At 45.5% G+C, this 25,600-nt stretch overlaps 7 protein-coding genes across 21 annotated transcripts; 2 read left to right on the forward strand and 5 right to left on the reverse strand.

The window, feature by feature from the left end:
* Positions 1-168: 168 nt before the first annotated feature.
* On the reverse strand, positions 169-3,806 carry LOC6500223 (synaptic vesicle glycoprotein 2C). Of its 2 annotated transcripts, none has more exons than XM_032449433.2 (9): positions 3,684-3,806; positions 2,253-2,706; positions 2,009-2,187; positions 1,768-1,949; positions 1,309-1,698; positions 904-1,021; positions 688-847; positions 501-628; positions 169-433 (listed from the first exon to the last, which is right to left on the reverse strand). In XM_032449433.2, exons 1-9 carry the CDS (start codon positions 3,733-3,735, stop codon positions 378-380), a joined length of 1,719 nt encoding a protein of 572 aa, XP_032305324.1. In that variant the 5' UTR covers positions 3,736-3,806; the 3' UTR covers positions 169-377. The 2 variants fall into 2 exon arrangements, with proteins under 2 accessions (XP_032305324.1, XP_001952991.1); XM_001952956.4 differs by lacking the exon at positions 3,684-3,806 and adding an exon at positions 2,974-3,212.
* Positions 3,790-4,907, reverse strand: LOC6500222 (mediator of RNA polymerase II transcription subunit 7). 2 transcript variants are annotated; one of them, XM_014910936.3, is made up of 3 exons: positions 4,798-4,907; positions 4,281-4,723; positions 3,790-4,223 (listed from the first exon to the last, which is right to left on the reverse strand). In XM_014910936.3, the coding sequence occupies exons 2-3, from the start codon at positions 4,608-4,610 to the stop codon at positions 3,891-3,893; spliced, it is 663 nt and encodes a 220-aa protein (XP_014766422.1). In that variant the 5' UTR covers positions 4,611-4,723; positions 4,798-4,907; the 3' UTR covers positions 3,790-3,890. The 2 variants fall into 2 exon arrangements, with proteins under 2 accessions (XP_014766422.1, XP_014766423.1); XM_014910937.3 differs by having other exon boundaries at positions 4,281-4,719; positions 4,798-4,900.
* Positions 4,908-5,277: 370 nt separating this feature from the next.
* On the forward strand, positions 5,278-10,098 carry LOC6500333. 4 transcript variants are annotated; one of them, XM_014911020.3, is made up of 10 exons: positions 5,278-5,699; positions 5,907-6,088; positions 6,291-6,490; positions 6,873-7,843; positions 8,004-8,338; positions 8,401-8,548; positions 8,606-9,192; positions 9,251-9,445; positions 9,508-9,908; positions 9,971-10,098. In XM_014911020.3, the coding sequence occupies exons 1-9, from the start codon at positions 5,672-5,674 to the stop codon at positions 9,865-9,867; spliced, it is 3,006 nt and encodes a 1,001-aa protein (XP_014766506.1). In that variant the 5' UTR covers positions 5,278-5,671; the 3' UTR covers positions 9,868-9,908; positions 9,971-10,098. The 4 variants fall into 4 exon arrangements, with proteins under 4 accessions (XP_014766506.1, XP_014766507.1, XP_032305318.1 ...); XM_014911021.3 differs by having other exon boundaries at positions 9,508-10,098; XM_032449427.2 differs by having other exon boundaries at positions 8,007-8,338; positions 9,508-10,098.
* Positions 10,099-10,820: 722 nt separating this feature from the next.
* Positions 10,821-11,887, reverse strand: LOC6500221 (general transcription factor IIF subunit 2). Its single transcript, XM_001952959.4, has 2 exons — positions 11,230-11,887; positions 10,821-11,173 (listed from the first exon to the last, which is right to left on the reverse strand). Exons 1-2 carry the CDS (start codon positions 11,776-11,778, stop codon positions 10,877-10,879), a joined length of 846 nt encoding a protein of 281 aa, XP_001952994.1. The 5' UTR covers positions 11,779-11,887; the 3' UTR covers positions 10,821-10,876.
* A 68-nt stretch (positions 11,888-11,955) lies between these two features.
* On the forward strand, positions 11,956-14,424 carry LOC6500334 (alpha-1,2-mannosyltransferase ALG9). Of its 2 annotated transcripts, none has more exons than XM_014911022.3 (4): positions 11,956-12,162; positions 12,215-12,583; positions 12,650-13,127; positions 13,183-14,424. In XM_014911022.3, exons 1-4 carry the CDS (start codon positions 12,017-12,019, stop codon positions 14,053-14,055), a joined length of 1,866 nt encoding a protein of 621 aa, XP_014766508.1. In that variant the 5' UTR covers positions 11,956-12,016; the 3' UTR covers positions 14,056-14,424. The 2 variants fall into 2 exon arrangements, with proteins under 2 accessions (XP_014766508.1, XP_001952995.1); XM_001952960.4 differs by having other exon boundaries at positions 12,221-12,583.
* A 110-nt stretch (positions 14,425-14,534) lies between these two features.
* On the reverse strand, positions 14,535-22,285 carry LOC6500220 (protocadherin gamma-B4). 9 transcript variants are annotated; one of them, XM_044718293.1, is made up of 6 exons: positions 21,854-22,285; positions 20,510-20,757; positions 17,759-18,060; positions 15,796-16,839; positions 14,987-15,725; positions 14,535-14,910 (listed from the first exon to the last, which is right to left on the reverse strand). In XM_044718293.1, the coding sequence occupies exons 2-6, from the start codon at positions 20,568-20,570 to the stop codon at positions 14,651-14,653; spliced, it is 2,406 nt and encodes an 801-aa protein (XP_044574228.1). In that variant the 5' UTR covers positions 20,571-20,757; positions 21,854-22,285; the 3' UTR covers positions 14,535-14,650. The 9 variants fall into 9 exon arrangements, with proteins under 9 accessions (XP_044574228.1, XP_044574223.1, XP_044574221.1 ...); XM_044718288.1 differs by having other exon boundaries at positions 14,987-15,728; positions 20,510-20,690; positions 22,019-22,283; XM_044718286.1 differs by having other exon boundaries at positions 14,987-15,728; positions 22,019-22,283.
* Positions 22,286-23,364: 1,079 nt separating this feature from the next.
* Positions 23,365-25,251, reverse strand: LOC6500219 (nucleotide exchange factor Sil1). The gene is made up of 2 exons (XM_001952962.4): positions 24,897-25,251; positions 23,365-24,829 (listed from the first exon to the last, which is right to left on the reverse strand). The coding sequence occupies exons 1-2, from the start codon at positions 25,030-25,032 to the stop codon at positions 23,691-23,693; spliced, it is 1,275 nt and encodes a 424-aa protein (XP_001952997.1). The 5' UTR covers positions 25,033-25,251; the 3' UTR covers positions 23,365-23,690.
* Between the last annotated feature and the right edge of the window lie 349 nt (positions 25,252-25,600).

The following is a 25,600-nucleotide window of genomic DNA, read 5'->3' on the forward strand; positions in this document are numbered from 1 at the left end:
GGCCCAGCCAGCCAGCCCATCCGCCCACTTGAGCGCTCCGGGTTACAGTTAATTGGTGTTAATGAGATTTGCATGTCGTGACTTCCAACGACTTTTGTCCTTGCCCATCAGGCGGCAGGATAAGACATTCTGTTCATCCCTAAGTGAATCAAGTGGAACACGGCTATGTATGTACAACCATAGAGATATATTTGGTTCGATTGCTTATGTATGTAAGTTTGTATGTTAAGTGTATGCTACATAAATAGTTTTTACAACAGCTATTGTCGTTACTAAGTTCTACAACTCGTCCATTCGTTTACCTCGTTATCACTAATTTGTACAGTTAACGTCGCAAGATCTTCCGGTTAAAGTGAGGTTCCCACCCGAGAATCAGATTAGGAGAAGGTGGCCTTTGCGGGATTGGGCACAAGGATGGAAAGGACACCCGCCACTGAGAAAATAATACGAAACAGATACGGTTAGTTTGAAATAACTGAATTCGTCATCATATCACTTACGTATCAGTACTGAAGAAACCATAATAAATGGAGGCAGGCAGCCAATCTGAATGAAAACCGGAAACAGGAGATTTCCGGAGAGTGCTCCAAAGCGTCCACACATCATGGCAATGGCCACCACAACGGTTCTAAAAAAGGATCAAACAATCAAACATGTATATGGTTTAAAAATAAGATTTATTCCTACCGTAGTTGAGTAGGGAACAGAGCCACAACAGCTCCCAAAAGAGAAGAGACAGCAATGCCGCAAATGGTCAAGAAAGTGGCCGAAATGATGAGGGTCATTAGACTGCTAACTGAGAAGTAGAGCAGGATGCCAAAGGTTCCCGAAAGAAACAGTCCATAGGCTAATAAACAAAATTGTGTTAATTATGTGAACATAAGTACTTCTAATGGAACTTACTCATCATTCGCTTGGGGCCCAAGGCACGAATTATTCCTCCAGCAAAGAAGTATCCCACAAATCCTGTAGCGGATACTATGATATTGTTTATGTACATGTCCATAGAGATGACTTTGGGCTGTAATATTTGGGGGAGAGATGAAGTTAAAACAAATACTAAGTTAAAACAATTTACTAAGTAATTAAAAAACAGATAAGCTTATCCCACAATCGGAAATTTACTATCCCGAAAATACGACTGATTACGTATGTATTTTTCCCATTCCCAGATAATTCAAGATTGCGCGAAGCCACGTCACAATAAGGATGATGAAGCACTAAACTGGCTGGCTGATAACACTTATCTGTAGAGCTGTGCTTCATCCCTCTTCATCCTACTTCAGTATATCTTATCTAGATACCCACCTCGGAGCAGGCATCAGCGTAATTCGAGGCAGTTTCCGCTGTGCGATTCACACTAAACTCCAGGATGGTGCACATGCTGGCGTCCACGTCCTGCCCCGAGTGCAGAGCCTCGAACTCGGCCATCGACGCAAAGAGCTGGGGCAGCCACAGCCGGATGGTGTTCATGCCGAGGAAGATGCCGAACTGCATTATGTAGCAGCACAGAGACAGCGAGAGAAGGGGCTTCCGAACCAGGGGCTTCATCTGCTGCAAACCGGAGCGCAGGCTCTCGGCAAGAGTGCGCGATTGCTTTTTGGTAACTGGCGTTTCCTTTGACTTTTCCTCGATAGTGTAGATGGCCTCGCCCTTTTCAGATTTTCGATTCGGTACCTCCTGAACCAGGGCTTTGAACTGAAATCAATTATATTTTTATTTAGATGCGATATTATTTTAGTTTCACGTTTCCAATTATAATCTTACCGGATAGGTTTCTTTTGGCTTCCTGGTGTTCACATAGTAGATATGCTTGAACGCCGTCAGTGCCTCCTCGTTTCGTCCTTGGGCCATCAAGAAGCGAGGACTCTCCGGCATGGCACAAAAGATAAGGCCACTGACCAAGCTTGGAATGCCCAAAACAAACAGAAAAATTTGCCAGCTGTGGACTGAAACAGGAGAGTAATCATGAACATCCTGTGAGAAGTGGTTTTCAGACGCAACTTACTCTTCAGTCCCAGGACCTCAAAGTCCCATTCACGTGGGAAGATGCCCCAGGCCAAAAGGGGCAGGGACACAGTGGCCGTCGACGTGACCATTCCTATAATCATTAGAACCGACGATCGGTGCTTGGGTCCGTGCATTTCAGTGATGTACGTGAAGAGAACTGCTGCTGGGCCATTTACCCTGAAAGCAACAATCAAATAAGGTGAGCAAGAGGAGTCCCAGTTATACAATTTAGGAAAACTTACACCAAGCCACCGAGGAACTTGAAAACCACCAGCATTATAAAATTCTGGCTCAAGGCTGACCCGAAAACACACACAGCATCTATAAGGTAGCCCCAGTAAAGGATCTTCTTGCGGCCCTTGGTATCTGCGAGGTATCCCCAGATCACGGCCGAAATCGTCATGCCGGCGTAGGCCACTGCATTCAGGACTCCCTTGTCCTCCAGTGTCAGTCGAAGATCGCACTCGGCCACCGGCAGGATGTAGGACATGGAGCTAGACTCGAAGATAGCAGCACTCTGGGCGGGTATGGACACAAACAGCAGGATCAGATTAAAAAGGCCGAAGCCAGCGCCTTCGATGGCCTTGTCAAATGTAGCAGGACTCTCCTCCTCCTTCTTGGTGGACTTGGCATCCGCCTCAGTGGTGCTATCCGAGTTGCCGTCCTCCTCACCCCCATGACTGTCGTTTTCCAGATCTAAAAGTGATAAGGCAGACGGTTTGCTTTTACAACTTTCTAATCTTAAGTAGAACAAACAGTGTGGTTGACTAAAAACGTGTGAGTTTTTATTAAAAACGGACTTCTATGGAAAAACTAAAACAATTCACAGGGTTTCTATATCATAATTAATATTTATAATCAGGAAAACTTTAAAAAATCTTTCCTCAATTTATAAACTTGAACTTTTTCTTCACTTATGCACTTTTAATCCCACTTTTAAATCTTTATGACACTCCTTTATACCTTTGATTTTTTTTGGATCGGTATCTTCAATAGTTGATTTAGACATCCTAACGGATACTGGGAACTGTCACTATATTTCTTAATTGAGCTGCTATTGAAATTGATTGCTCAATTAATGAATTGAGCACAGGCTTCTTATTAAAAAACACAGGCACAAAGAACTCGGTTTATATTCCTATATGTTTTATTTAACCGACGAGTGCTTGCACTTGCAATGCTGCGCGAGAAATGATCTCCAGGGGAAACTGCCACCTGCTTTTATGGGAGATTTGATCTTGGTAGAAACTGAAGATTCACTCACACAGATCTTGCTTATCACTGGATTTACAGTCTAAAAAGTCTAATAAACATATAAACGTTGTTTATCCAGAAAGAATAGGTTGCTGTAAGGGGAGAGGTACAGTGCGTTACGAAACGAAAAGAAGTTACCACAATGACTAATAAAGAATGAATACATGCTAATTTAGACCCTAATACCTTGAATATACATAGTTCAAACATACTTTTTTTATATTGTATTGCATATATTCTTTCATCTTTCTCAAACTGCAAAAACATTTTATAAAAATCATCACCTATTTATAAAAATCTAATCAAGTCCTCTGCATAAAATTTCATCCCAACTGTCCCATCAATATCTTCTTCAAAAATCACGTTTCCTTGCCTTCGCCATATCAATGGTGAAATTTGTAGATGCTCAAACAACTCACCTTTATCTCGGCCACACGACAGAAGGGTGATCTTATCTACTAACTTTACCATTATGACTTAACACATTTGGGTGAGCCGCAATGAATGAATTACTCATAAGAAATGTTAGATTCTCATCATCACACAATACGGGGTTTATTTCTTACACTAAAAAGAAGAAACTATAAATATGAGGGAGCCGTTTTTCAAATCTTTCCACAACCAGATCACTCAATGGCGTCTACCAACTTGCACAGCATGCGATCGTGCTGGTAGCTGGGATCATTTTTGGCCGCAGAATTTGCTTCCAAGGGATCTACTTCCGTCTTGATCTTTGCACCACCATTGTCATCGTCCTCCGGCAGAACAGGCAGGGCGGAGAAGGCGGTGTTGACGATTTCACGGACTTTCTCCAAGTGCTTTTGAAAACGGGTGGCAGTTTCGACACGCTGCCTCTTCTGCATTTCCATCATTACGCGCAGGGTTTCGCGGGCTTGGTGCGGCCGGAACTCGTTTAGCAGGTGATGCATGTTCACAAACAACAGACTCAGATCGTCAATCTTCAAAATAAGAGATAAGTGAGATTATACTATCTAGAAAAAGGAGGGCTTCCTCACCTTCTCCGTGCGTCGCGGACTGTCTGGGTTCAGGATGAGGAAATCGATGAGGTCCAGGAAGTTGACCAGTAGCGAGTGGTTAAGTTTCTTAAGCTCCTTGCGCCTGTCGAAGTGAATGGGTATGAGGCGCTTGATGTTCTGGGACTCTAGGGATCGGATCATCTCGTCGTTGTTGTACTGGATGCCAAACATGCTGTACACTTCGTGCTGTGAGGGCGGCGGAGGAGGCCGTGGCGCCCGATTTCGGCGAATGTTCTCCTCTGTGTAGTTGGCGATGTAGCGTTCTGGCGGCATCGGCAGGCTGGAAACCTGGGTCTCCTGGTTCGACATGGCGGCGGTTTAGATTATCCTTTTTGTAGAAGTTGCAGATGTAAACAATAAAGGTTTTTCGACAAAATGTGCCTCTCTTTAATCCAATCTCCGTGGACTATTTCTGGAACTGACTTTTGGGAATATGAGGGTTATAAAAATGATCCAATATTTTGAGTTTTAAGGTCATAAATTAAATATTGTTTACCTTCTGACAAAAAATATATTCTTAATTCTTACTGGACCAATCAGTATGACCATTTACGGTGCAGAAATGTACCTTTTTGAGTGGCCACTTTATTTAGCCCAGTTGGCAGGCCCATTTAAAATTTAAATTTTAAATGTGTGCCATTTTAGTGTTTCTTTTATTAGTTTTACCTTTTAGAAATTAGGAATGTTTTTCTAATAAAAACTTTTTAAAAACATTTTACAATTGGGGACCCACGAAACTTTGCTTTGGGGGAATATTTTAAGGGCATTCTGGGTAGGATACTCATTTTGATTTTCCTGATTATAACCAGGTTAAAAATCGAATCAAATTTTTGAGAAATAAGAAAAGAAAGAAATATAAGTAAAGTCGGTCGCTATAATTATGCCTTTTAAGTATAATTATTTTGAAAAAGATAAGAGAACCGATTACAACAAACTATCGAAACATCGATATCATGAAACTATGAAAATACCAGATACAGTTTTTTTAGAGGTACATCGAGAGGAGATACATCGAGGGTTTTTTCTAGCTGGCAACAGTGACGCTCTCTCGGAGAGAACAAAACAAAATAAGAATACAAATAAAATAGCATGGGTCAATTGGAACATATCCCCACAAAAATTCGCGCCTTTTTGCAAAATCCTTAAAATCCTTGAGACCAAGTTTTTGGGTAAAGTGTCGGTGAAGCCCCCACTAAAAGAGACAGCGTGCGTCCTCCATTTTTAAATGTGAACGCCTCGTGCTTAGTAAAAACGAATCAGTGTGTGTGTCCGTGTAAGTCTCGTCCGAGTGGAAACCCGTCCCCAGCATGAGCCTTAAACGCAATATACATGGTTTAGGCAGCTTATTTAATAGTTTATTCAATTGAGCCATGGACTGGGCTTCGTCGGATGAACCGGGTAAGTGACGCCACCGCTTGTTTCAGCCACCCGGCGATCTTCCGCTGATTAAGTCAGAGGCTATTTTGATACACACGTATACACATACATACACGATTATCTGTGTGTGTGTTTCCATGTGAGGGGGCTGGGTGGTGGAAACGTAAACAATGAAGAGGGCCAAGATTAATGTGCGATTTGAATTTCAAATATCCCCTGAACCAACAGCCTCCGGCAGTGAAGCCCGAAGAGAGATCTTGGAGATCGCGAAGAACCGCCCGGGAACCCATGTGGCCAAGTGCATCCAGGCCTATGACGAGCAGTCCGACCTAGCTGCTCTAATCCTGCTCCTGGAGGAGCTCTCCAAGAACACCGACTACTCTACGGATCTACGGATATCGCTGGGATATGTAAGTGTGATGCTAAATACAGTCAGGCCACGCTTGGTCAAAAATTGTACGAGCGATTGTGTAACAGGGTGGAATGGTCAAGGCAGGCAGGTAGAAAAAGAAACCCTGCTTAAATTGCTTGGGGTTCTTCATAGTTTCACACTATTTGTATTGACTGTATTCAAGGGGCACAAGTTAATGATGCTTCTTAATTCTTCTTCAGTACATTGATGAGCTGCTGAGGCACTGTCTGAAGAACCGGAATGTTTCGCGCCGTTCGGCCATTGTGGCTGCTGGAAGCGCCCTGCAATACTGCGGAAAGATCTATGGAGACCGCGTGGAGTGCATGTACCAGGTGGTGGAGCACCAAATTGAGGCCCTGCTGTCATCAGAGGCACAGAAGGAACCCTCAGAAAGTAAAGGGTAAGTGGTCAGTGTAGAGTGGAGTAAGTCTGAAGTTCGAGCCCGGAGCCATGTGCTTCAGCCATTGTCGTCATGCTGTCTGTATCGGGCGTTGTCTGTTATCAGGCCGCTTATCGGGGCTTCTCTTACGCCCCCATCTTCCGACTTGCATCCAAAACGAGAGAGGCTGCCTTCGTTTCCTGGTTTATCTGCTTACAGTTACTAAACTAATACTAACAAAAAAAAGAGATTGAATTTATGTTAGCATACCTCTATTTATATTTCTTAAAATTTTGTTAATATGGGTAATTATAATTAGAGTGTCAAGCCTAAAGATATGCCTAAGTCTTTATATTTAAGCTTATCTTGTGCCAATTAATCAACAGTCTTTAATATTTATTAGACCGGAGAACAACGAAACCAAGCCGGAAGAGCCGCGAAAACGGCGCGCCAAGAAGCTGACTAAGAAGGAAGTGGACCCATATCTCCTCACCGTTGAGCCCAAGAAGTTTCGGGTAATGCAGGATGAGAAGCGTTTCTCTGCGACGGGATTCGTTAAGTGCTCTCGAAACCGAACGATCGAATATCTGTATCAAGATCATACGCCGCCGAATCTCTGGCGCCACGCACCCATAGTGGACCCTCACAATCCCTATGAGTTGGACGAGAAGAAGCAGTACAAGATGTTCACTTACCACGTAGAGCACCGGTATAACACCCTTCTGCCGGACATCCCATTTGAGCGGTTAAATCTGATCAAGGAGTATGTCCACACGAACAACGTCAACACTGCGGAGATTCTCAACGAACACAAAACGACAAAAGACTATCTAAATGAGTACATTGCCTTAGAGAATCAAATGCTGGCGTCCCGGTATGGGGCAACAGTCAGAACTAGGAGAAGAATGGACAAAAGCGCAGTTGAAGCGGAAAAAAGAAGCCGAAGAGAAACTACAGACCCAGAGTCCCCTAAAAAGCTACGGCTCGATGACTCTGTCGCAGATGGAACAGAGAGAGATGAAGGAGAAACTTTGAATCAGACAGACCTAATAGATCAATCTTTGGCCACCGGAGAGTTGTTGCAGAACCAAATCTCCGTCGACTCTGGCTTAGGCGATTCCCTGAACAGCAGTCAAGAGGACAGTGCCATAAACTCCACGCAGGACGAAAGCCAAGTGGAGAGTTCTACCTTATGCGAAAGTCAGGTGGAAAATCCAGCACTCAGTAGCACTCTGGCCATCAACGAGTCCAGCATTCTCGACAGCACGCGGATCGATCTGCCGCCGGCAAAAGAAGGTTCTTTCGAGGACCTAATTCAAATCGATTCCGGGATTGACATGGACGAAGTCAACTGCGATACCCACCTTCCGACAGGTAATCCAACGCACCCATACATCCGCCAAGCGCACTATGGATAAGTTTTTTGTTAATCTTTTGTGTTGTAGAACTTGATTATACTCACACTTCTTTTTGTTTTTTTTTATTTTGGTACTTGATCCCGCTCTTGGATCTTTTGGCATTGCAATTGTCACAGCAGGCCAATGTTTTGACGATGAGGGTGTTGTTCTTTCAGATTTCGAAGATCTCCGCCTGCTCTCGCCCAAGGTCGTGCTTCGGGATATTATGCGCGATGTGCCCAACAAGGAAAACATCAGTGTCGTCGTCGGCGAGGAAGTGACGGAAGTCAGCAGCATCAAGGGGCAGGCGGAAGACGTCGATGTAATTGCCGTCAATGCTGAGGAGGCGGTGAATGTTCCTAGGGAAGTATGCTATCCCATTGAACGGAATATTTTGGGAATCCCGCAAAAACATTTGCGAAAAAGGATCCTATTCAAGCTTCCACAGGGCTATGAACTATTTAAGCAAGCGGTGAGTTAACAAGCCAATATCTAGTTTTATTTTCTAAACTTTTCCCTCGCTTTTTATGTTAGCGCCTGCCGAGCAAGAGAGAAGCAGCTCCTAAGCCTCCCACCGCCCCCAGAGTGCTGAACTTACGGATAGAACAGGAAGAAAATACATCCGAAGCATACGAAGAAATTCCCGGCTCCCCTCTCAGCCTTGAGTTTGACTACGATATGAGTAAGAGAAAAAAAGAGTGTTTTCGATGTATTCATCTCCAAATTGCGTGATTTACAGACTTTCTGGGGTTCCGAAGGCACACTTTGGACTCTGGGTTCGACATTGATACCATAAGAGCGTGGTCCGCGACCGTTTCAACGATAGGGGAAGCGCCTATTGACGTTGAAAGTGCTCCTGAAGCCCAGGAAGCTGTACCATTGATCCCAGATGCCGCGGATCAAGCCATAGATGCTGCTGCCGAGCCTTCCGGAATGGAAAACGAAAATAATACTTCGGTCGCCGCAGAAAATAGTATGGAAGATTCAAAGCTGGAATCTACGGCAATGGAAGCTACAAGCGTTGGGATGGACAGCGGTTTAGGAGTGTCCCTTAACTCTGATCTAAGCGCAAGAATGGAGGATAGCGCAGCAGATCTAAATCAGACAAGCAGCTCTCTCAATGACTCGCAACGTGACCAGATAGCAGCTGAAACTACTACCTTGCTAGACGAATCAACCATAATTGACGAAGCACCAGCAACCAAATCGGGTGCGGATAAACCAGTCGACGACCAAGACTTGGTCGATTGTGATGCGTCCCTACGAAGTAATTCACCGACGGAGTCAGAGGATTCTCAGATTGATGTCCCCGTAGTGGGTTCATCGGTAAATGATTATTTTTATATTTTTTTTAAGCATCCAATGTAAACTTTGCGTATTGCAGATTCGAGACTGGCATCAGCGACTAGCTCCAGCTTTGGAAGCTGCCCATGAAAGACAGAATTTTAACATTAAAGACCTGGGAACGGAGATCCTGGAAGTGTGTCAAAAGGGCGGCGGAACAGCCACTTTAAAGGATGTAATGAAGGACAAGGATCCTAGCATCATGTGCCGCTATATGTTGGCTTCTCTCGTACTGGTAGGCAAAAGAGGAAACAATTGAGTTCTAGGGATCTAGTCTTACATATTTATTTTTTCCAGACGAATCACGGAAATGTGGCCTTAAGCTTTGGCGGCTCTAAAAGAAAGTCTGAGCCCTTGGAAATCTCCCAGTTTTGTATGGAGCTGAAGAGCACGAAACGGATGGAAATTCATCCCGAGGATGATGTGGGCAACATCAAACCAGTGCAGCTAAAACCCACCAAACCTGTCAAGGAGTTGCAATCCACCAAACCTGTGAAGGCGAAACGAAAGTCCACAGAAATGGATGGTCCGCAGGTGTTTAGCAAAACGGTGCGATTGATACAGCCCATTCCGAAAGTGTACCAGTCGCCGTCCGAGACTGACTCTGGAATTTCTTCAATGTCTTCCCTAGTAGCCTCCTCGTCCCGTTATACCTAACAGTCTTAGTGTTCTAGCGCGAATCATGTCCGGTCCAATGTGTAATTACCCGCTTCCCTGTAGATTCCATAGCATTTAACATATGATATTGTGTCCCTTGCAGAACCCGCAAACAATTCACTTTTCCCAGATGTATTGCACGATCAAGAGGCTGCGATAGACGAAAGGCCTTTCCTTTTCCGCCACTCTGCAATTTTTCCCAATTATAGATTACTTTTACATTTAAAACGATTTTGTACAAACCTTGTTAGAATTATTTTCAACGGACGTAGAGCTCTTCTTTTTAGACGCTCGCAATTCTACCCAATTATATTTTACTTTTACATTTTTAATAATTTTGTACAAATCTTAGGATTATTTTCAATAACTTGCAATCGTCTTTGTGTATAAGCCTAATCTTAATATAACATTAGAATAGTCTAACAGTATTATTTAAGCTCTTGTTTTTTCTAGAAACACCGAGTGGTTCAATCTGCAGTTCAATTTTTTCCTTATTTTCATTAACTTTTTAAGTCATTTTTTCAAATTTACTTTTTTCATTTCACTTTAATTTTAATTTTTTAAATTACATTTTCAATACTTTTTTTTACACTTCTGAAGATTAACTTTTTTTGTTTTTACTTTTTTGATTTCATTTTTAATTTCGCAGTTTGAAACTGAAAGCAAACAACTTTGGTTTGTATAGTGTTTTGGAATCCACACGAGCTGATAGTACTACCATCAAGTACCTGATCTCTTGTAGTGTACAAAATTAATTATAATCTAAACCAAATCTAATGTGCATATGAAACATCACCTAATTTTACACCGCCCATCCGTGGGTGAAAATAAGAATTAGCATATGTGTATATACTTACCTGAGTGCAAGCGAATGTCTATTTACAACTGTGCAAGAAACAACGTTTTTTTTTCCTAGGCTTAGTATGACAGCATTAAGAAATAAAACAAAACCATTCAAATTACTTAAAAAGCGTTTAATAAAAATTGCGGCGGTGTGGTCAACCTAATGTTAGTCGGAATCACTGCTACCCGACTTGTGCTCCTCCTCCTTTTTCTCCTCAACCTTGTAGTGACGATATTCCTTCTTGAGCTCCCACATGTTCTTGTGGGGGTTTTTCATGTTGTAGTCGCACACGTCCTTCAGGATTTCCTTCAAGTAGCTAATTGGCTGGTTCGTTATCTTGACGAGATCTTTGATGTTGTAATACTGGTGCTTCTCGAACGCATGGAACAGCATGTCCATCACCGCGTTCTTGTCATCTCGGGCCTTCTTGCCCTCAGCCTTCTTTCGTTCCCGATACTCGATCTAAAAAGAGCAACAAGATTAATAAATGTAAAAAGAAATAAAGGGATCCCATTTACGTTGTGTGCGTGATCCTTAACGGGCTTAAAGTTTTGAACGATCTTGTCGATGGGTTGCACCCGGCGCTGAGGCTCAGATGCTTTGCGGATGGACTCGAGCTTGAGCTTCATGTAGCAGTTGTCGGCTATGGGGCGGCACTCCAACTTTTGGACAATACGGCCCTCCATGTATAGCTTCTCGTTGTCCGACAGAGCCGGTGCAGTCGAATTCTCCTTTCCATTGTTGGCAGCCATCTCGGCCTGGGACATGTGCGAAAAAACACCCAATGTCTGCTTGGTGACCTGCGACACGTCGAGTACGTGTTCTGTGGGAATCTTCTCCTCCGGATCTAGGGCCAACACTGCGGGGGTGAGAGAGAGCGATACCTGGGCCTTCTGGCCAGGTGTTTTGCTGATCCTGAGCTTGCCCACGTCCATGTTCGAGGGCGCCTTTTCCCATTTTTGGGCGATGTACTTGGGCACTTTCACCAGCCACACTCCTCGGCCGGCGTTCGAGAGGTCCAGGTCCTTGTCGATGATTTGCACCTTGTCCTTTTCGTCCTTAGACATGTTATATAGGTTTCCAACAATTTAAAATAATGAAACCTCCTCAAGCCGGAGTAATATTTAATATTAGTGAATGGTAAACAAAGTATCGATAGAAAACCACATTGCCACCTGGCGGTCGCGCTGGCACACTCTGGCAGCACTGTTGGATTCGCTGTTTTCTATGAAATTTACACATCCACAAATTGCTAGTCTTCAAGCATCCTACCACATCGCCACTTCCTGAGCCAGGACCCGTGTCATGGCGCCTCCAGCAGCGCGGGCTCGCTACATAGCCAACAAAGCAGACAACCAGGTGCTCACCAAGAAGCCGCCCAAGCGATTGGGCCTCAACGGCAAGAGCGACAAGGAGGCCGGCAATAAGAAAGATAAAGATGCTAAAAAGCGGTAAGTACAGAACATATTTCTCAGATAATCTCTTATTCTGTCACCATTGAAGGAATAGCAAGCAACCGGGGAGCAATATCCAGGAAAAGCCCAACCCGAACCCAATTATGCCAAGTGTGAACACTGCCTTCAAGTCTTTTGTAAGCGTCCGGCTCTGCAGTGCCATTTGGGCCTACATTGCGGACTGTGACGAGACCTTCAACTACTGGGAGCCTCTACACTACATCATCAACGGTCATGGGTTGCAGACGTGGGAGTACAGTCCACAATTCGGCCTGCGATCCTACACTTATCTGCTCCTCCAGGGCGTACCCGGCTACTTTTACCAGAAGATCTTCAATCCGAACCCCATACTAATTTTCTACATGGTGCGATGCATGCTAGGATTCGCTTGTGCCGTGATGGAACGGTACATGTATAAGTAAGCGCCATCAGGACCCATTTTGTGGCTAGAAATTTACAAAACTCACATCTGCATTCGAAACAGATCCATTTGCCGGGAGTTTGGCATACATATCGGTCGGCTGTGGCTAATTTTCCAGCTCTTCAGTGTGGGAATGTTCGTATCTAGCACTGCACTCTTGCCGTCCTCCTTCTCTATGTACTTTGGGTGCGCTGCTCTGGCCGCCTGGTGGCAGACCCACTACGAACTGGCCATTTTCTTGACAGCAATATCCGCCTTGTTAGGGTGGCCGTTTGCTGCCCTGATTGGCGTGCCCCTGGTGCTGGAGTTGGTGATTAGGCGACGGGAGTGGAAGACGTTCGTGCAGTGGACTCTGATATCGGGCGCCGTGGTGGCCCTGCCTATGATCGCCATTGACACGAGCTACTTTGGCAAGCTAACCTTCGCTCCATTCAACATTGTATGGTACAATGTTTTCACTAGCCATGGACCGAATATATTTGGCACCGAACCACTGAGCTACTACATCGTCAATGGTTTTCTCAACTTTAACATAATATGGGTAAGCCGATGACTTTGTTACACTCACAGCTTGATATGAAATATTTGCATTTCAGCTTCTAGCTCTCCAACTGCCCATCATGCTGGTAATGGACTACCTGATTGTGCCGGCGAAGTCAAAGTCTACGCTCAATTTTCCCCACTACATATCGCTAGCTCCGCTTTATCTTTGGCTGTTGGTATTCTTTGTGCAGCCCCATAAGGAGGAGCGGTTCTTGTTCCCTGTCTATCCACTGATCTCTCTTTGTGGCGCCATCACCGTAGATGTGTACCAGCGCATCTTTTTCCGTTTAAAGTCGCTAATGTTCAAAATCAAATCTGGGGTGCATTACCTCGACCAAAGTATGTTCATTGCCATTTTGGTAATGGTGACCAGCACGCTACTCGGCCTATCACGGGTGTTTTCCTTGTACAGGAACTATCATGCGCCCATGGATCTGATGCTGGAGCTTCATCAATTCAAAGCCACTCCGCAGTACAACCCGGATATTATTTACAATGTCTGCATTGGCAAAGATTGGCATCGATATCCAGGCAGCTTTTTCTTTCCGGCGCAGAACTTTCGACTGCGCTTCCTCAAGTCCGAGTTCCGTGGCATGCTTCCGGCGTATTATGTGAATGGAGCCAATGCCACCAAGCTGGTGCATCCATACTTCAACGATCTCAACCAAGAAAACGAGCATATGTATTTTGATTACGATCGCTGTGACTTCCTTGTGGACTTCGATGACGGTAAATACACTGCCTTGGAGCCCAACTACTCGAAGCGGTCGAAGGATTGGGCTGTGATGAAGAGCTTGCCCTTCCTCATACCGGATAAGTCTCATAAGGTGTTCCGAGCCTTTTACGTGCCATTCCTCACTGACAATCACATTCAGTACGGTAACTTCAACCTGCTAAAAAGGAAGCCGAAGCGCAACGGCAGGTGAAGGCTGACCCAGATCGAAGCACTAATCTGATCTGGAGACGTACCATGACCATTTTTCAGTGGACTTTTAGCATTTTTCAGTTTTTCAGCGAAACCAAAGAGTTCTATTCAACGTCTCTACAAATAAGTCATTTGGCTAAAATTATTTGGAACATGTAGTTCCACTCTTTCCACAACAGAAATATTGCCTTTTATATGAATTCTTTATGTACTCCACTAAAGTTTAGAATCCTACCAAGTATTTGTTCTAAGTCAACGTTTCATGTTTTAATTTTCGATTGTTTTTGTGTAAGCCAAAGTTGTGAAGATCGCGCTGAATCGAAGTAGAAGTTAAGCAATCAATATTACAAAGTAATGAGATTCGTAAAAATGTGTCTTTTTCATGGAAGGGCACGTAAACTTTATTTAATCCGGGAAGCAGAAACTTTACAATGGAAATCGCTCGGACCTGGACTCCTACCTTAAAAATCGGGTGCTGGGTCTGTTTACAATCCTATATTTGGTCTACTCAATTTACAATACGTGTGCTTGGGCTTAAAATTAATCCTTAAGTGACTTAGCAGCGATATTTACAACAAGCCTGCCTCTGTGGAGCATTAGAAGTAGACCGTCAAATTGTTCTCCGAGGAGCCCATGGCATCGGTGGCAGCCAGAAGGTTTGAAGCCCCATTGGCCGAACCGCTGTTGGTGGTGGTGGTGATGGTTGTGACTCCGCCACTTGCCACTGGAGCATTGCAGGTGGTCACCACCTTCCTGTTGTTGTTGTCCGTCTGCAGCGAGTCGTGCTCGATCTCGTCCTCCTCCTCGAAGAGCTGCCCGTTGGCGGAGGCACGCGACACGATGCCTGGCAAGAAGACTATTGATAGTGAGTGTTTCGGGTAAGATCGGGGCTCTTTGGGGAACTGCTTAGACTAATATTGACTCCAACTTACTGCGCACTGTGGCCGCATAGCTCTCCCGCTGGCGTTCTCTATCTCGTTCCCTTTCTCGTTCCCGTTCCAGCAAAGCAGCAGAGCCTCCTAGGGCCATGCTACTACTGGCGCCGCTGGCCACATGATGCAGGCCATTGTTCATGGGATTGGCCATGGTTATGTTGCCGCCGTGTTTCATATGGAGGACGGACACGCCACCACTGGTCACGTTGACGCCGTTGTGCCCACCGTTTCCGAGCTGATTGCTCGCCAGCTTCTCGTGGGTCACTAGATTCGCCGAGGAAACGCTGCTGTGGGCCTGGCTGTGGACCCTGTTCCGTCCGAGACCTAGGCCGCTGGAGGCACTTTTTCCCTTCTTCTTGGAGCGTACAATGTAGCAGCTTAGTGCCACAATGATCATCAGGAAGAGGCCCACTATCATGCCAAACATTCCCAGCATATTACTATTCCAGCCAGATCGGGCCAACGTTAGGCCCTCCATTGTCACGCTCACGGGCACGGAGGTGCTTCTGGGCGGCACTCCTGTGTCGGTAGCTATGGCTATCAGGTGTACCGTGGACTCATTGAGGCTCTGAAGCTGTTCCGGACGCATGTAGATGTTCCCGGTGGAGTCGATCTCAAAGAGCCCGGCGTGCTGGCCTCGAAGAGACAGTTCTAGCTTGTCATTGCGATCACCATCGGCTGCCTCCACTTTCCCGACCAAAACGCCATCGAAGGAGTCGACGCGGGACTGCAGTGACTGCTGCAAAGGAATTGGAGTAGTTTAGTGAAACTTTTCCGGATGCTCTTAATAGTCTAAAAATACTTACGCTTTTGGGCACCATGAATTCGTAATGGGTCTCCCGAAAACGTGGCTCCCAGTCGTTCACATCGATCACTTCCAGTGTGAGTTCCGCTGTGCTGTTGGTCATCCCATCGGTGGCTTGCACCTGGAACTCGTGCTTGGTCATCTTTTCGTAGTCCAGCGGCTTAGCCAGTACTAGTTCTCCCAGTGAGCCCACGCTGAAAAACTGAGAGTTGACGGGATCGGGTATGGTGTACTTGAGGTGCTTCCCGGGCTTGTTGGTGGGCAGTGCCAGGATTCTGTTTCCTACCGCCGTGTCCTCGCGAATCCGCATCACAAATCTTTTTTGGACAAAGGCCAAGGTGCTGAGGTCACTGTGGCTGCCAGGTCGGGTCAGCTGAACTGTTGTCAGGGCATAACGGTCGGGATTGTCAATCTGGGTCGCCTTCACCACCAAGGTGGCGCCATTGGCCACATCTGCATAGCCAATAGGCGTCAGCAAACTAATCGCTCCATTGTGCGGATGAATGCGGAAGTACTTCGCGTCCTGGGACTGGACTATAGTGTACTGGATGGGCGCACAAATTCCTTCATCCTGATCCACTGCCTTCAAGGGTTCCGGACGCATGCGCAGCTCGCCTGGCCGACCGTCCGCTGGAAGCTCGGCGCTGTAGGACTCTCTTTGAAATTTGGGGTTCTGGTCATCCGCGTCAGTGATGACTACCCGAAGTAACGTGTCCGAGTGACGGGGCGGAGTGCCCTGATCCTGTGCCCTAAGCTTCACGGTAAAGTTCTGCAACTGCTCGTAATCCAAGGCTTTTTTCAGCACTAATGTGCCCTCGAGGGGATTGAGAAACTGCACAAACTCCGAATAAGGACCAGGCAGAACCTGATATTCCACCGTGGAGAAGGGTCCAGGTTGATCCGCATCCTCGGCACGGGCGCCTTGAAGGATTCTTGTTCCAGGTACTGTCACCTCCGAAAGGGTTAGCGTGTAGGGTGTTCCTATCCACTGGGGAGCATTGTCATTGACATCCGTTACCCTCACATTTACAGGAATGACGAAGCTCTATGAAAAAGGGAAATTTTCATACCACATTCATATCTTATATGTAGCTAGGATTTTCCCTCCTAAAAATGTATAACTTTAACTGTGTACTCTCCAAGACAAACACCTTCTTGCAAGCCACAGCTCCAGGTCACTGACCTATGGAGAGTTCAAAGCCCAAGCCCAGTCGCGAGTGTCCTGCATATATTTGCATGTTTAGCGGACCTCTCGCCCCAGTCCAGCTCCTTCCCGATTCCGGGGCAACCCCCAAGCGCCATTCCTGCGATTTCTAGCCAAAAGCGGAAGCCTTAATGGCTAATTTATGGCCACCATGGCCAAGTTGGAGCTAACCGCAGATGCCGCAAAGGACTGGGAGCTACTTCAAATCCTCTCTACTTTCAGCTGCAGTGGTTGAGTTTTAAGTCCTGCCGCGTTTTGTTGATTCTAAAATTGAAATAGGCGGTGTTCATTGTCTGGCAAAAGTTTTCAATTGTTTATATAGTTCCAGGAACAGACCGCAGGGAATCGTGTTAACCGAAATTTAACAAGCTAAGCTGCCCCCGGGACACGCATCGACTTTTTTATTCTATCGAGGGAGTGGACTTGAAGTGGTGGAGGTAGAACCTTAGCTCAATATAGGTTAATTGGTTGAGCATTGCACGAAACTTTTCTGGAATGGCAGGTGTGGAATGTGGTTGGTCGGTTGCCCCACAGGAAGAACTTGGGGGAAATGCGGTCGATGTGGCGGCTAGCCAGGACGATTAATAGCGACGTTAACCTGATCGACAAGTGCTTAGGATCTGGGGGTGTTACTTTTATTTATGTTTTCGTGATCTCGGAAATAAAAGTTTCATTTCCGTATTGCCTCAAATACTTCTCAACCTTCGTTTTATTAATTTAGTTTTATGAATAAGATTACTTATACATTGGTGTTACTCACTGGATCCGTGGAGTGCCGTCTGATACAAATTACATTGACGTAGATGGACGAAGGACCTCGCACGCCCTCCTTGTCCAGCTCCACCGACAGAGCCAACTCCTTGCCTCCAGCCACAATCTCGACAGGGGCATTCTTCTCTCGAAGCGATAGGTTGATGTCACCCGTATCAGCATTGGGGTCGCCGTTGATGCGCAGTTTCCCGATAATGGATCCCACCGCCAAGTCCTCGGTCGCCAGGAAGCTCTCCGCTGATCCACCGCCTTCCAAATAACACCTTGAATCGAGTATGGCTCCCAAAGTGGCTTTAATGAGAAAATATAATTTAAAACAGCCATTAAAGACAAGCTTTCTAAAGTTAAAAATTCGCTAATTTGTTTGAAGCTTTGCCCAAAAAAGGGGGAACCCTGCATCTTTGGATCGGTCTCTCTTTCGGGCCTACTTTCGGTTCGTCCCGCCAATCGCGAATTAAATGTAAATTGCAGCGACAAGCAGAGGAAGCCACCACAGAAAGTGTTCCAGTGGTGATTGGCCCGGTCCAGTGTTTGTGTTCCAGTGAGCCCAGCTGTCCGAATCGTCAGACATGTTTGCTCGTTCCTCGGATACGCTCTACTAAGCTTCCGTTTTCTTTCATTCACCATGCTGCAATTTTCGCTACAAACCAAACCCCAAACCCAAAGCCAGAGTCCGAAGCCCACCACCGTGGGTCTGAAAGATCCCACATGGACGGGATGCACTCTCCTCTTGGCTTGGTCGCTTTGCAGCTGATTTGCGTTTCCGGACAAGCTCTGATATCTAATTGTGTTAGTGTGCAGTGGGTTAACTCGGGACGGTCATGCAAATCACCATTAATGCCTCCATCCTCCGCATAGAAAGTGGAAATAAGTGCAGCAAATTTTCTTGTTCCAAAAATACATTTTTGAGCCTAAGTCCTCAAGCCTCAGAAGAGTCGGTCAAGTTCTCTGGGGACCTGCTCCATGGGAACATGACATAACAATTTTTTTGGCTCTTCGTTCTCCGACAGGTAATTCCCATTGAAGGTTCCAGTTCTTATGCCCAACCCCTCGACCACCTGGAAACAAGTTCTCGATTATATGTGCTAACAGAATAATTTAAGTTTGTTTTTATTTTTTTGCCGCCAACCGTTCTGGTAAACGGTTTTGCAATGACCCCGCCGAGGGTCGGAGGCAGCCATCTCGGAGTCATCGGCGGAGTTTTCTCCTCGCACCACTCTGTTGAGATATGACGACGAAGAGAAATCTTCTACACGTTTTCAAGATCTCCGTTGTGGGTTAATTGTTGTGACATTGAGCAATCCACACATGGCAATGAAGATCTCAGTCCGTGCACTTTCTTCGGCATTTCGGTCGCTTTTGAAATTAGTCTAATTGCTGGGGATTTATTACCAAATCTCTCAGATCTGTACTGATACCTCACGTACCATGTAGCACAGCTTTCCGCGCAAAATGGAAAGTTTTGATTGCTTTTCGAATCGCAAATACTCCAGTGCGTAGCGCAAACATCATACGTGGTTTATTACCCAATCTGCCCACTCCTAATTAGTGGGATATGCATTTGTGCAATCCCCCTTTATGTAAAAGCAAGCCCCCAACTAATTAGAGTCATCGAACAACAAAGCGGGTTCCACAACCCATCCATAAGGTGCAAATACCTGAAGCGTAAATCCGCGACGCTTCGCACAAACCAAAATTTTAGATTAAAGACTAAGCCCCAAAGCCACCTACCGATTGCATAAGTTCTACTTTTATTTTCGGTTTCAGTTTTATTTGAATTTTTATTTTTGCAAGCCGGGAGACTGGAAGACAAACGAAAGTGAGTGGGGCGGCTGAGCAAATTGCTCAGACATATGAGTGTGGCGGGGAAAAGTTTTTGAACAATCAAAAGTTCAAAAAACAAATTTTCATTCGGTTTGTTTTAGTTGCTTTTGATAAAACAACCGAAAAGGAGGAAAAGAGAGCCGTTCAGCTTGGTGATTTCCACGAAAACGACAAACGCCGCTGTCTGGGCCACTGACTTTGGGATATCTAGGGGTCGTGATAATTTCCGAATCCGATTGGATGGGGCCTGCCAGCAACTTGTGGCTCCGCTGGTTAAACATCGTAAGCATCGGATAACTATTTCGCAATCAATTTCTGTGGCACTCAGGCACAGGTCAAGCCGTGTCAGTACAGTAAGCCCCGTTAGCGAAGAACCTGAACTGTGACACAGCCATTAAAGGCAGTCAGATTCTTTACTGACTGAAGTGGAGTAATAATATCAGGCAACTCGCTCGAGTATGACAATGTAATGAACCGAAATTAATGCACTCAATGGACTCAAAACTGGAGCAACCTCAAGACCACAGTATTCCGAGTCCAGAAAAGGCAAGCCGCCGCTCCACTCCAGGAGGCAACGGATGGGGCTGGTCGGGGGCTTCGGCTCTACAGCCGAAGAAACTCACGTAAAACTTTTATCCGTCATAAATCGTTGGACCAGAACGACGTTGACGTCTCCGTTTGTCTTTCTTGGCGGCCTTTTCTCTCCCGTTTTTCATTTATCAAGCCTGGCTCGGAATTTCACTATTTTTTAGCTGGTAGTTTTACTTTCCGGGGGGTTACCTGCGGTTAATTACTTTGTTTGTTTTCGATTATTGAAGACATGGTTTTGAGAGGCAGTTACTTAAGTTTTCCCTCAAACAGCTCAAATGCGAAAGTCTGAAACAAAAGTCTAAAGCAGAGTTCTTTTAACACTCACCATGATTCCGCCAGCCAAGAGACCAGATTATGTAGCATATCCAATGAAGCTTTGTCCACATTTTAGCTTATACTTTCAGTTTAAATGTATTCAGTTTAGAGCATTATATAACTTTCACAGGTATTAGTTTTTAATTCGTAGTTTTAGCTCAATTCACATCATATTATTGCTGTTGGTTGCACTGGAATGTGTTGCAGAGTTATTGAAATCTAGATCTCACTCTCCTTTGGCCATAAATATCCCTATATCTGCGATGTGCCAAAAAGAACATTCAAATAGAATTTATGTGCAACTTTTCCCTTGTGGGTGGGAAGTTGAAATGGATAATGCTGAAGAGACTGCTGCAGTCTTCTGGGGTCTAGATTATTACAAGATTATTAGAGAGACAAAACGTTGTGGCACAGAAACCAAAGCAACTGGAACATTAGCTGCTCCGTCCAACCTCGCGGTCCCCCAGCCGAAAGTTGTTCTTCATCTTTAGCATATGCCTCGGTGTCTTCTGGTTGTGGGGCAAATGTCGCGCACATGTCACCTGCGGAGCTGGGAGGTGGGCCGCTTGGTCGGTTGCCACATTGCCTTAGTTGCTGGGTTGTCACCGTTGGAATTGGCGGCATTTTATTCCACCAGCAACGCCAAGAATAACACAAACAAGGCAGCAGTTCTAGTTCTGTAGAACCCTTTTCAAAATACCCTTTTTCTTTATGATAAAAAATAATGTATGTATAAGGTTTATAGACGGGCAAGATAACAATTTAATTTGAATCTTTAAGTAAAGAAATATCTTGTGTCTTGTCTAGGGATACTAGTACAAGGAAACTTCCCTCTCAAAGGGTATGCAGAAGGACAACAACCACTAAAGGCGGTTGAAAAGTTCTTGTTGTTGTTTCCTTGGTTCCGGAACACCGGGACTACTAGTGGAAGAATTCGAAGCCCCAGTGGTTGAGGACGCTTCCTTCTGCCCTCCGCCAGGATTTATGGCATGCCACATCAGGCTGGTGGTGGGTGGCAGTGGGGAAAGTGAGGCGTGTTGCAAGGGCGGCAGGTAAGGGGGGACTGACAAACATTTGCATACAAATCAGGCACTGGCCGATGTCCGATGGCGAAAATGAAAACGCTATTTTGACCGGAAGCTCGTGGAAGCGCACAAAAAAGTCATTCACCTGTGTAAAAAATGGTTACATTTTCCAATATTCGCGAGCTGCGAACAAGTTTTTCTTGCGACTTTTTTTAATGGCAGAAACTTATTTATGGTTCAGGAGAAGCTTAATTGAGATCCATGATTGAATTCCGGGAGTAAGAAAAGGCGCCATAAAAAGATACGAAGATTTATGAAGCTTTAATAACCTTTTTTGGAAAGCTCCTGATCCTGACAATCCTATCTTTTCTTCTACACAAGATTTAAAATATAAATATGTTGTGGTTGGGGATCGTTTTCAATTAAGTTGACCGTTAAAACAATACAATTTAATTCCACTTTAGCACGGACTTATGCCTTTTAGCATGACTCACTATCCGCAGTAATTAAAACATACACCGGAGTTGTGTCTATGTCCCGCGAACTCTATTATTTTAGGATTTTTTTTGCTGCAAAATGGTTAAGCCGTTCCAAATAACTATCATTGCCGTTGCACACAAGACGAAGCTGCCCGAGTCCGAATCCGAAGCGTTTTAGCCACCACCTTGTCGCACTGAGCGAACTCCTCGCATCGCGTTCCAAACCCAAACTGATTTTCCATAATGTTGCCAATGTTGCCGTGCCCCCTAACAACCGTCCAAGCAACAACATGGAAAGCAATAACAACAGCAGCAACAGCCTGTAAAGCCGGTGTGCGTCGGACTTGAGCTCCCTATCCACATGCAAGCACACATATGCATACTCGGGTACACCTCAAGAAAAGAATAGTACTTTGGGTAATATGCTATTACAGTACTGAGGCGTCAAAATAATCAAAAATTACTCATACGACCTGTACTCCACATCACCCCGAGGATCAATAGTCTGTAGCTTCTTTAGTATTGAGGCGGAGATACCAAATAACTTTTAAATTCAAGACCACTACTTTATTTTTTCCAGTGCTTTGGGTAAATGGAAGCCTCTCTGGACGCCAGCTTTTACTTGTGTTGAAAATGTTTCCACATCACTCGTCAAGCGTTTCGATTGAAGCTCCTCTCTACTCCGGCTCAGAGCCCTCTACCCCCTCCAACTCCCTTGCCGCTCAGCATAAGACGCATAAAGAAACGGAAAGCGGCGGTGGCAGCACCATGACAACAACAAATACTCGCCACTGCGCACGCGCCCCAGCTCCAATTGATGAGTAGTCCCCACATGAGCTGCGCTCTTCCGCTCTCGCGCTCGCCACTTGTACGCTTGTTATACTCCACTGAGCCGGCTGGCCACCCCTTTCGCTCACTCGGCCGGCCTTCCTTCCTTCTTATGGGGAGACTCTCTCTGTTTACATTGTGCGGTAGTGTCATGGCAACGAAGGCGGCGTCCTAGCCGGTTTACCGAGGGCTCGTTCTCTTCCTGGCCCTATACTCCCGACGCCGCCCTCCACCTGTTTGGCTGTCGTGACTCAGCTCGGGTGACATTGCATTTGCATGTGGCTGCCGTTAATTGCTGTAATTTTTTGAGCTGGACGCCGCCGGCACATAATTGCATTCCCCCATTGTTCCTTTCTTTTCCTGTACAGTTCCGTGCCAGCCTGCTCCTTTTTATCCTTCGGCTTTCAAGTAGTTTTTGGGGCATTGCTTCGATGGTTTTTGCTTTCTTTCCGACACTTTTGACTTACTTTATGGCCAGGTCGATTATGCTTTCTTATCGAGCCTTAAATGGGTCTTTGGAGTAACAGAGTAAGTAAGATTTCTGATGAAATCAGTGGCAATGGTTTATTGAAACATTTCAATCATTTTTAAATCACTATGTAGCTTATGCCATTAAGAAATTAGTCAATTAGCCTCTTTTGACTCTGATTAGTAAATCAAGATCTGATCAAAGAAAAAACACTAAATACTAAACTTAATCACATAATATATTTTTTCCGAAAGGAGCATTCTTTTTACATCACAAGTACTTGGCATCATCGCATATTCACTAATCTTAACCTGAACATCTTGGGACTATGGGTTTGGCTATGAATTAAATTCAAGTAACTTAAAAGTAGGGGAGGTTATACTTAAAACCTTACAGTTCAGTATGTTTGGGCTTGCTAAATAATCGCTCACACAGTTTGACCAGGACTTGTGAGACCTCTAACCGGTACTCATCCTGACTGTTGGCATACCTATTTCGAATCGTCAGGAGGGCATGCCGGAGTCCAGAATTTTGAGACCAGGAGGCGGCACATAGGGACTCTGTGGTTTCCAGGGCTGTAGCGAACTGCTCAACTACCTCCGGGAGCTCCAGGAGGTGCAAAAAGTCCTTGGAGAGGACACTGTCCACCGCAGAGCAGAAGCCCTGTGACTGCAGCCATGGCTCGAACTCCAAGAGTACATATTGTGCAATTGTTGAAGCAGCATCCGGCGCATCTTTGCTCGTCTCCAGCACCGAACGCTTCTCTAGAATAAGGTCACTGATGAGGGTGACCACTTTGGATTTGCTACGCAGCTCCACCTCGGGGCTCTGGAGCACCCTAATCATAGCTTGTGTCCCAGAGGTGGAGAGTACACGTTGCTGGGCCAGGGGGAACTTCCTGAGCAACGCACCAAACGCGTGAAGAGCTGCGGAGATCTCTCCAGAGTTTCCTGAGCTAATAAGAATCTGCGCTATGTGCGAGCCAAAGTTCTTCTCAAACACCTTAATCTGCGCCTTGGGGTTATTGCTCGCAAGAGATCCGAGAACCCGCAGGGCTGACACTCTCAACGCGGTGTTAGTATCATTGACTACAATGGGAAGTAACACGTCATCTAAGCCCGAGTTGTCGATGAACAGCAGCGCATTGTCTATCTGATGTAGAAGATACTCGAGGTTCTCCAGGGACTCCAGTTTGGAGCGCACTTCCGACTCTTGAGGCGTCTTGCTGAAGTTCCGGTACTGATCGATCAGTTGGACAATCAGCTCTCCGTCTGTACGAAAGTTCTTTTGGAACTCTTTGTAGGCCTTCCTCAGCTCTGCATAGCTCTTCTTGTTCTCTTTGACTATTCGCAGGGACTCCTCGATTAAGTCCGGCTTGTAGTCCAATGAAAGAGGTTCGTTTTCATGGTTGTGGTCCTCCGGTTGGCTTTGTAAAGCCGTACCACGTTCATCCTCGTCCAGAAGCTTTGCCTCTTTGAGCCCAGTCTGCATGTTGATTCGTACATGCAAGCCTTTGGGGATGGCCTGACCTGCGGAAAGTTAATTCATCTTAGTACACGTCATCTAAGGAGTGCAAGGCTTTCGCCAATTCCTTACCTTCCTTAATCACCTGCCATTCTTTGGTAGCAACGAATTCTCCAGTTTTATTGTCTGTCTCCGTTGCCACAGCCGTTTTAAGACTGCCCACTACCAGGATTGCTCCAAGGATGACCTGTAAATACCGGCCACGCATGCTTGGCAAATTTGTGTCCAAACGCTGTCTGCTGACCTAATCGCGGCAATGGGACGATTCCACCTCTTACAAAGGCTTCGAAATATCAAATATCTTTGGTCGTAGCCGTCGAAGACCTCAACCTCTCGAAAAAATCAAGGGAAATATCTGGGACTCGTAAACATTTCAGAAAAAATACTGTAGTATTGTAAAGCACACGTAGCTGGAGATGGGCGATATGGCGCAAGAGATGGTTGCGTGAGCGGCACAGAAAGTCACGAAGTAACGGTATTCATTGCTGTGAATATATACTTATCAAATCGTTTAATTTAATGAATAAAATTTAGATGTAAGTAGCATGACATTTACTTGAATGTAAATTTAATATTCATTGATTTTTCGCCCACCCTTTCATAAAAAGCTTTCGCCTGTGAGAATCCTGTCGCTACTTAAGGGGCAATCTAATCACTAAATCTGTCTAGGATCAGACGGGATTTTGCGAGCCAGCGCCACAATTCAATTAAGGAACAGCGGTAGTCGAATTTAGTTTTCGAAAATGTTTGACTGGGTCGGCTGCGTTGTGAAGGCC

Source organism: Drosophila ananassae, chromosome 2L (genome assembly GCF_017639315.1).
Source record: "Drosophila ananassae strain 14024-0371.13 chromosome 2L, ASM1763931v2, whole genome shotgun sequence".
NCBI classification, from domain to species: domain Eukaryota; kingdom Metazoa; phylum Arthropoda; class Insecta; order Diptera; family Drosophilidae; genus Drosophila; species Drosophila ananassae.

What these genes read in the sequence shown, in the direction of transcription:
- LOC6500221 (XM_001952959.4), bottom strand. Translation starts at nt 11,778, where the DNA reads ATGTCTAAGGACGAAAAGGACAAGGTGCAAATCATCGACAAGGACCTG. An exon ending in TTAAGGATCACGCACACAAC is followed by an intron (nt 11,174 to 11,229) that starts GTAAATGGGATC and finishes TGCTCTTTTTAG; the next exon opens with ATCGAGTATCGGGAACGAAA.
- LOC6500219 (XM_001952962.4), bottom strand. Translation starts at nt 25,032, where the DNA reads ATGCGTGGCCGGTATTTACAGGTCATCCTTGGAGCAATCCTGGTAGTG. An exon ending in ATGGCAGGTGATTAAGGAAG is followed by an intron (nt 24,830 to 24,896) that starts GTAAGGAATTGG and finishes AACTTTCCGCAG; the next exon opens with GTCAGGCCATCCCCAAAGGC.
- LOC6500333 (XM_014911021.3), top strand. Translation starts at nt 5,672, where the DNA reads ATGGACTGGGCTTCGTCGGATGAACCGG. An exon ending in GAACCCTCAGAAAGTAAAGG is followed by an intron (nt 6,491 to 6,872) that starts GTAAGTGGTCAG and finishes AATATTTATTAG; the next exon opens with ACCGGAGAACAACGAAACCA. An exon ending in CGATACCCACCTTCCGACAG is followed by an intron (nt 7,844 to 8,003) that starts GTAATCCAACGC and finishes CAATTGTCACAG; the next exon opens with CAGGCCAATGTTTTGACGAT.
- LOC6500223 (XM_032449433.2), bottom strand. Translation starts at nt 3,735, where the DNA reads ATGGTAAAGTTAGTAGATAAGATCACCCTTCTGTCGTGTGGCCGAGAT. An exon ending in CTGTTCCCTACTCAACTACG is followed by an intron (nt 629 to 687) that starts GTAGGAATAAAT and finishes ATCCTTTTTTAG; the next exon opens with AACCGTTGTGGTGGCCATTG. An exon ending in GGTTTCTTCAGTACTGATAC is followed by an intron (nt 434 to 500) that starts GTAAGTGATATG and finishes TTATTTTCTCAG; the next exon opens with TGGCGGGTGTCCTTTCCATC.
- LOC6500220 (XM_044718288.1), bottom strand. Translation starts at nt 20,570, where the DNA reads ATGTGGACAAAGCTTCATTGGATATGCTACATAATCTGGTCTCTTGGC. An exon ending in TCTTGGCTGGCGGAATCATG is followed by an intron (nt 18,061 to 20,509) that starts GTGAGTGTTAAA and finishes TTCTCATTAAAG; the next exon opens with CCACTTTGGGAGCCATACTC. An exon ending in AATTCATGGTGCCCAAAAGC is followed by an intron (nt 15,729 to 15,795) that starts GTAAGTATTTTT and finishes ATTCCTTTGCAG; the next exon opens with CAGTCACTGCAGTCCCGCGT.
- LOC6500222 (XM_014910936.3), bottom strand. Translation starts at nt 4,610, where the DNA reads ATGTCGAACCAGGAGACCCAGGTTTCCAGCCTGCCGATGCCGCCAGAA. An exon ending in GTCCGCGACGCACGGAGAAG is followed by an intron (nt 4,224 to 4,280) that starts GTGAGGAAGCCC and finishes CTTATTTTGAAG; the next exon opens with ATTGACGATCTGAGTCTGTT.
- LOC6500334 (XM_014911022.3), top strand. Translation starts at nt 12,017, where the DNA reads ATGGCGCCTCCAGCAGCGCGGGCTCGCTACATAGCCAACAAAGCAGAC. An exon ending in GATAAAGATGCTAAAAAGCG is followed by an intron (nt 12,163 to 12,214) that starts GTAAGTACAGAA and finishes TCACCATTGAAG; the next exon opens with GAATAGCAAGCAACCGGGGA. An exon ending in TCAACTTTAACATAATATGG is followed by an intron (nt 13,128 to 13,182) that starts GTAAGCCGATGA and finishes TTTGCATTTCAG; the next exon opens with CTTCTAGCTCTCCAACTGCC.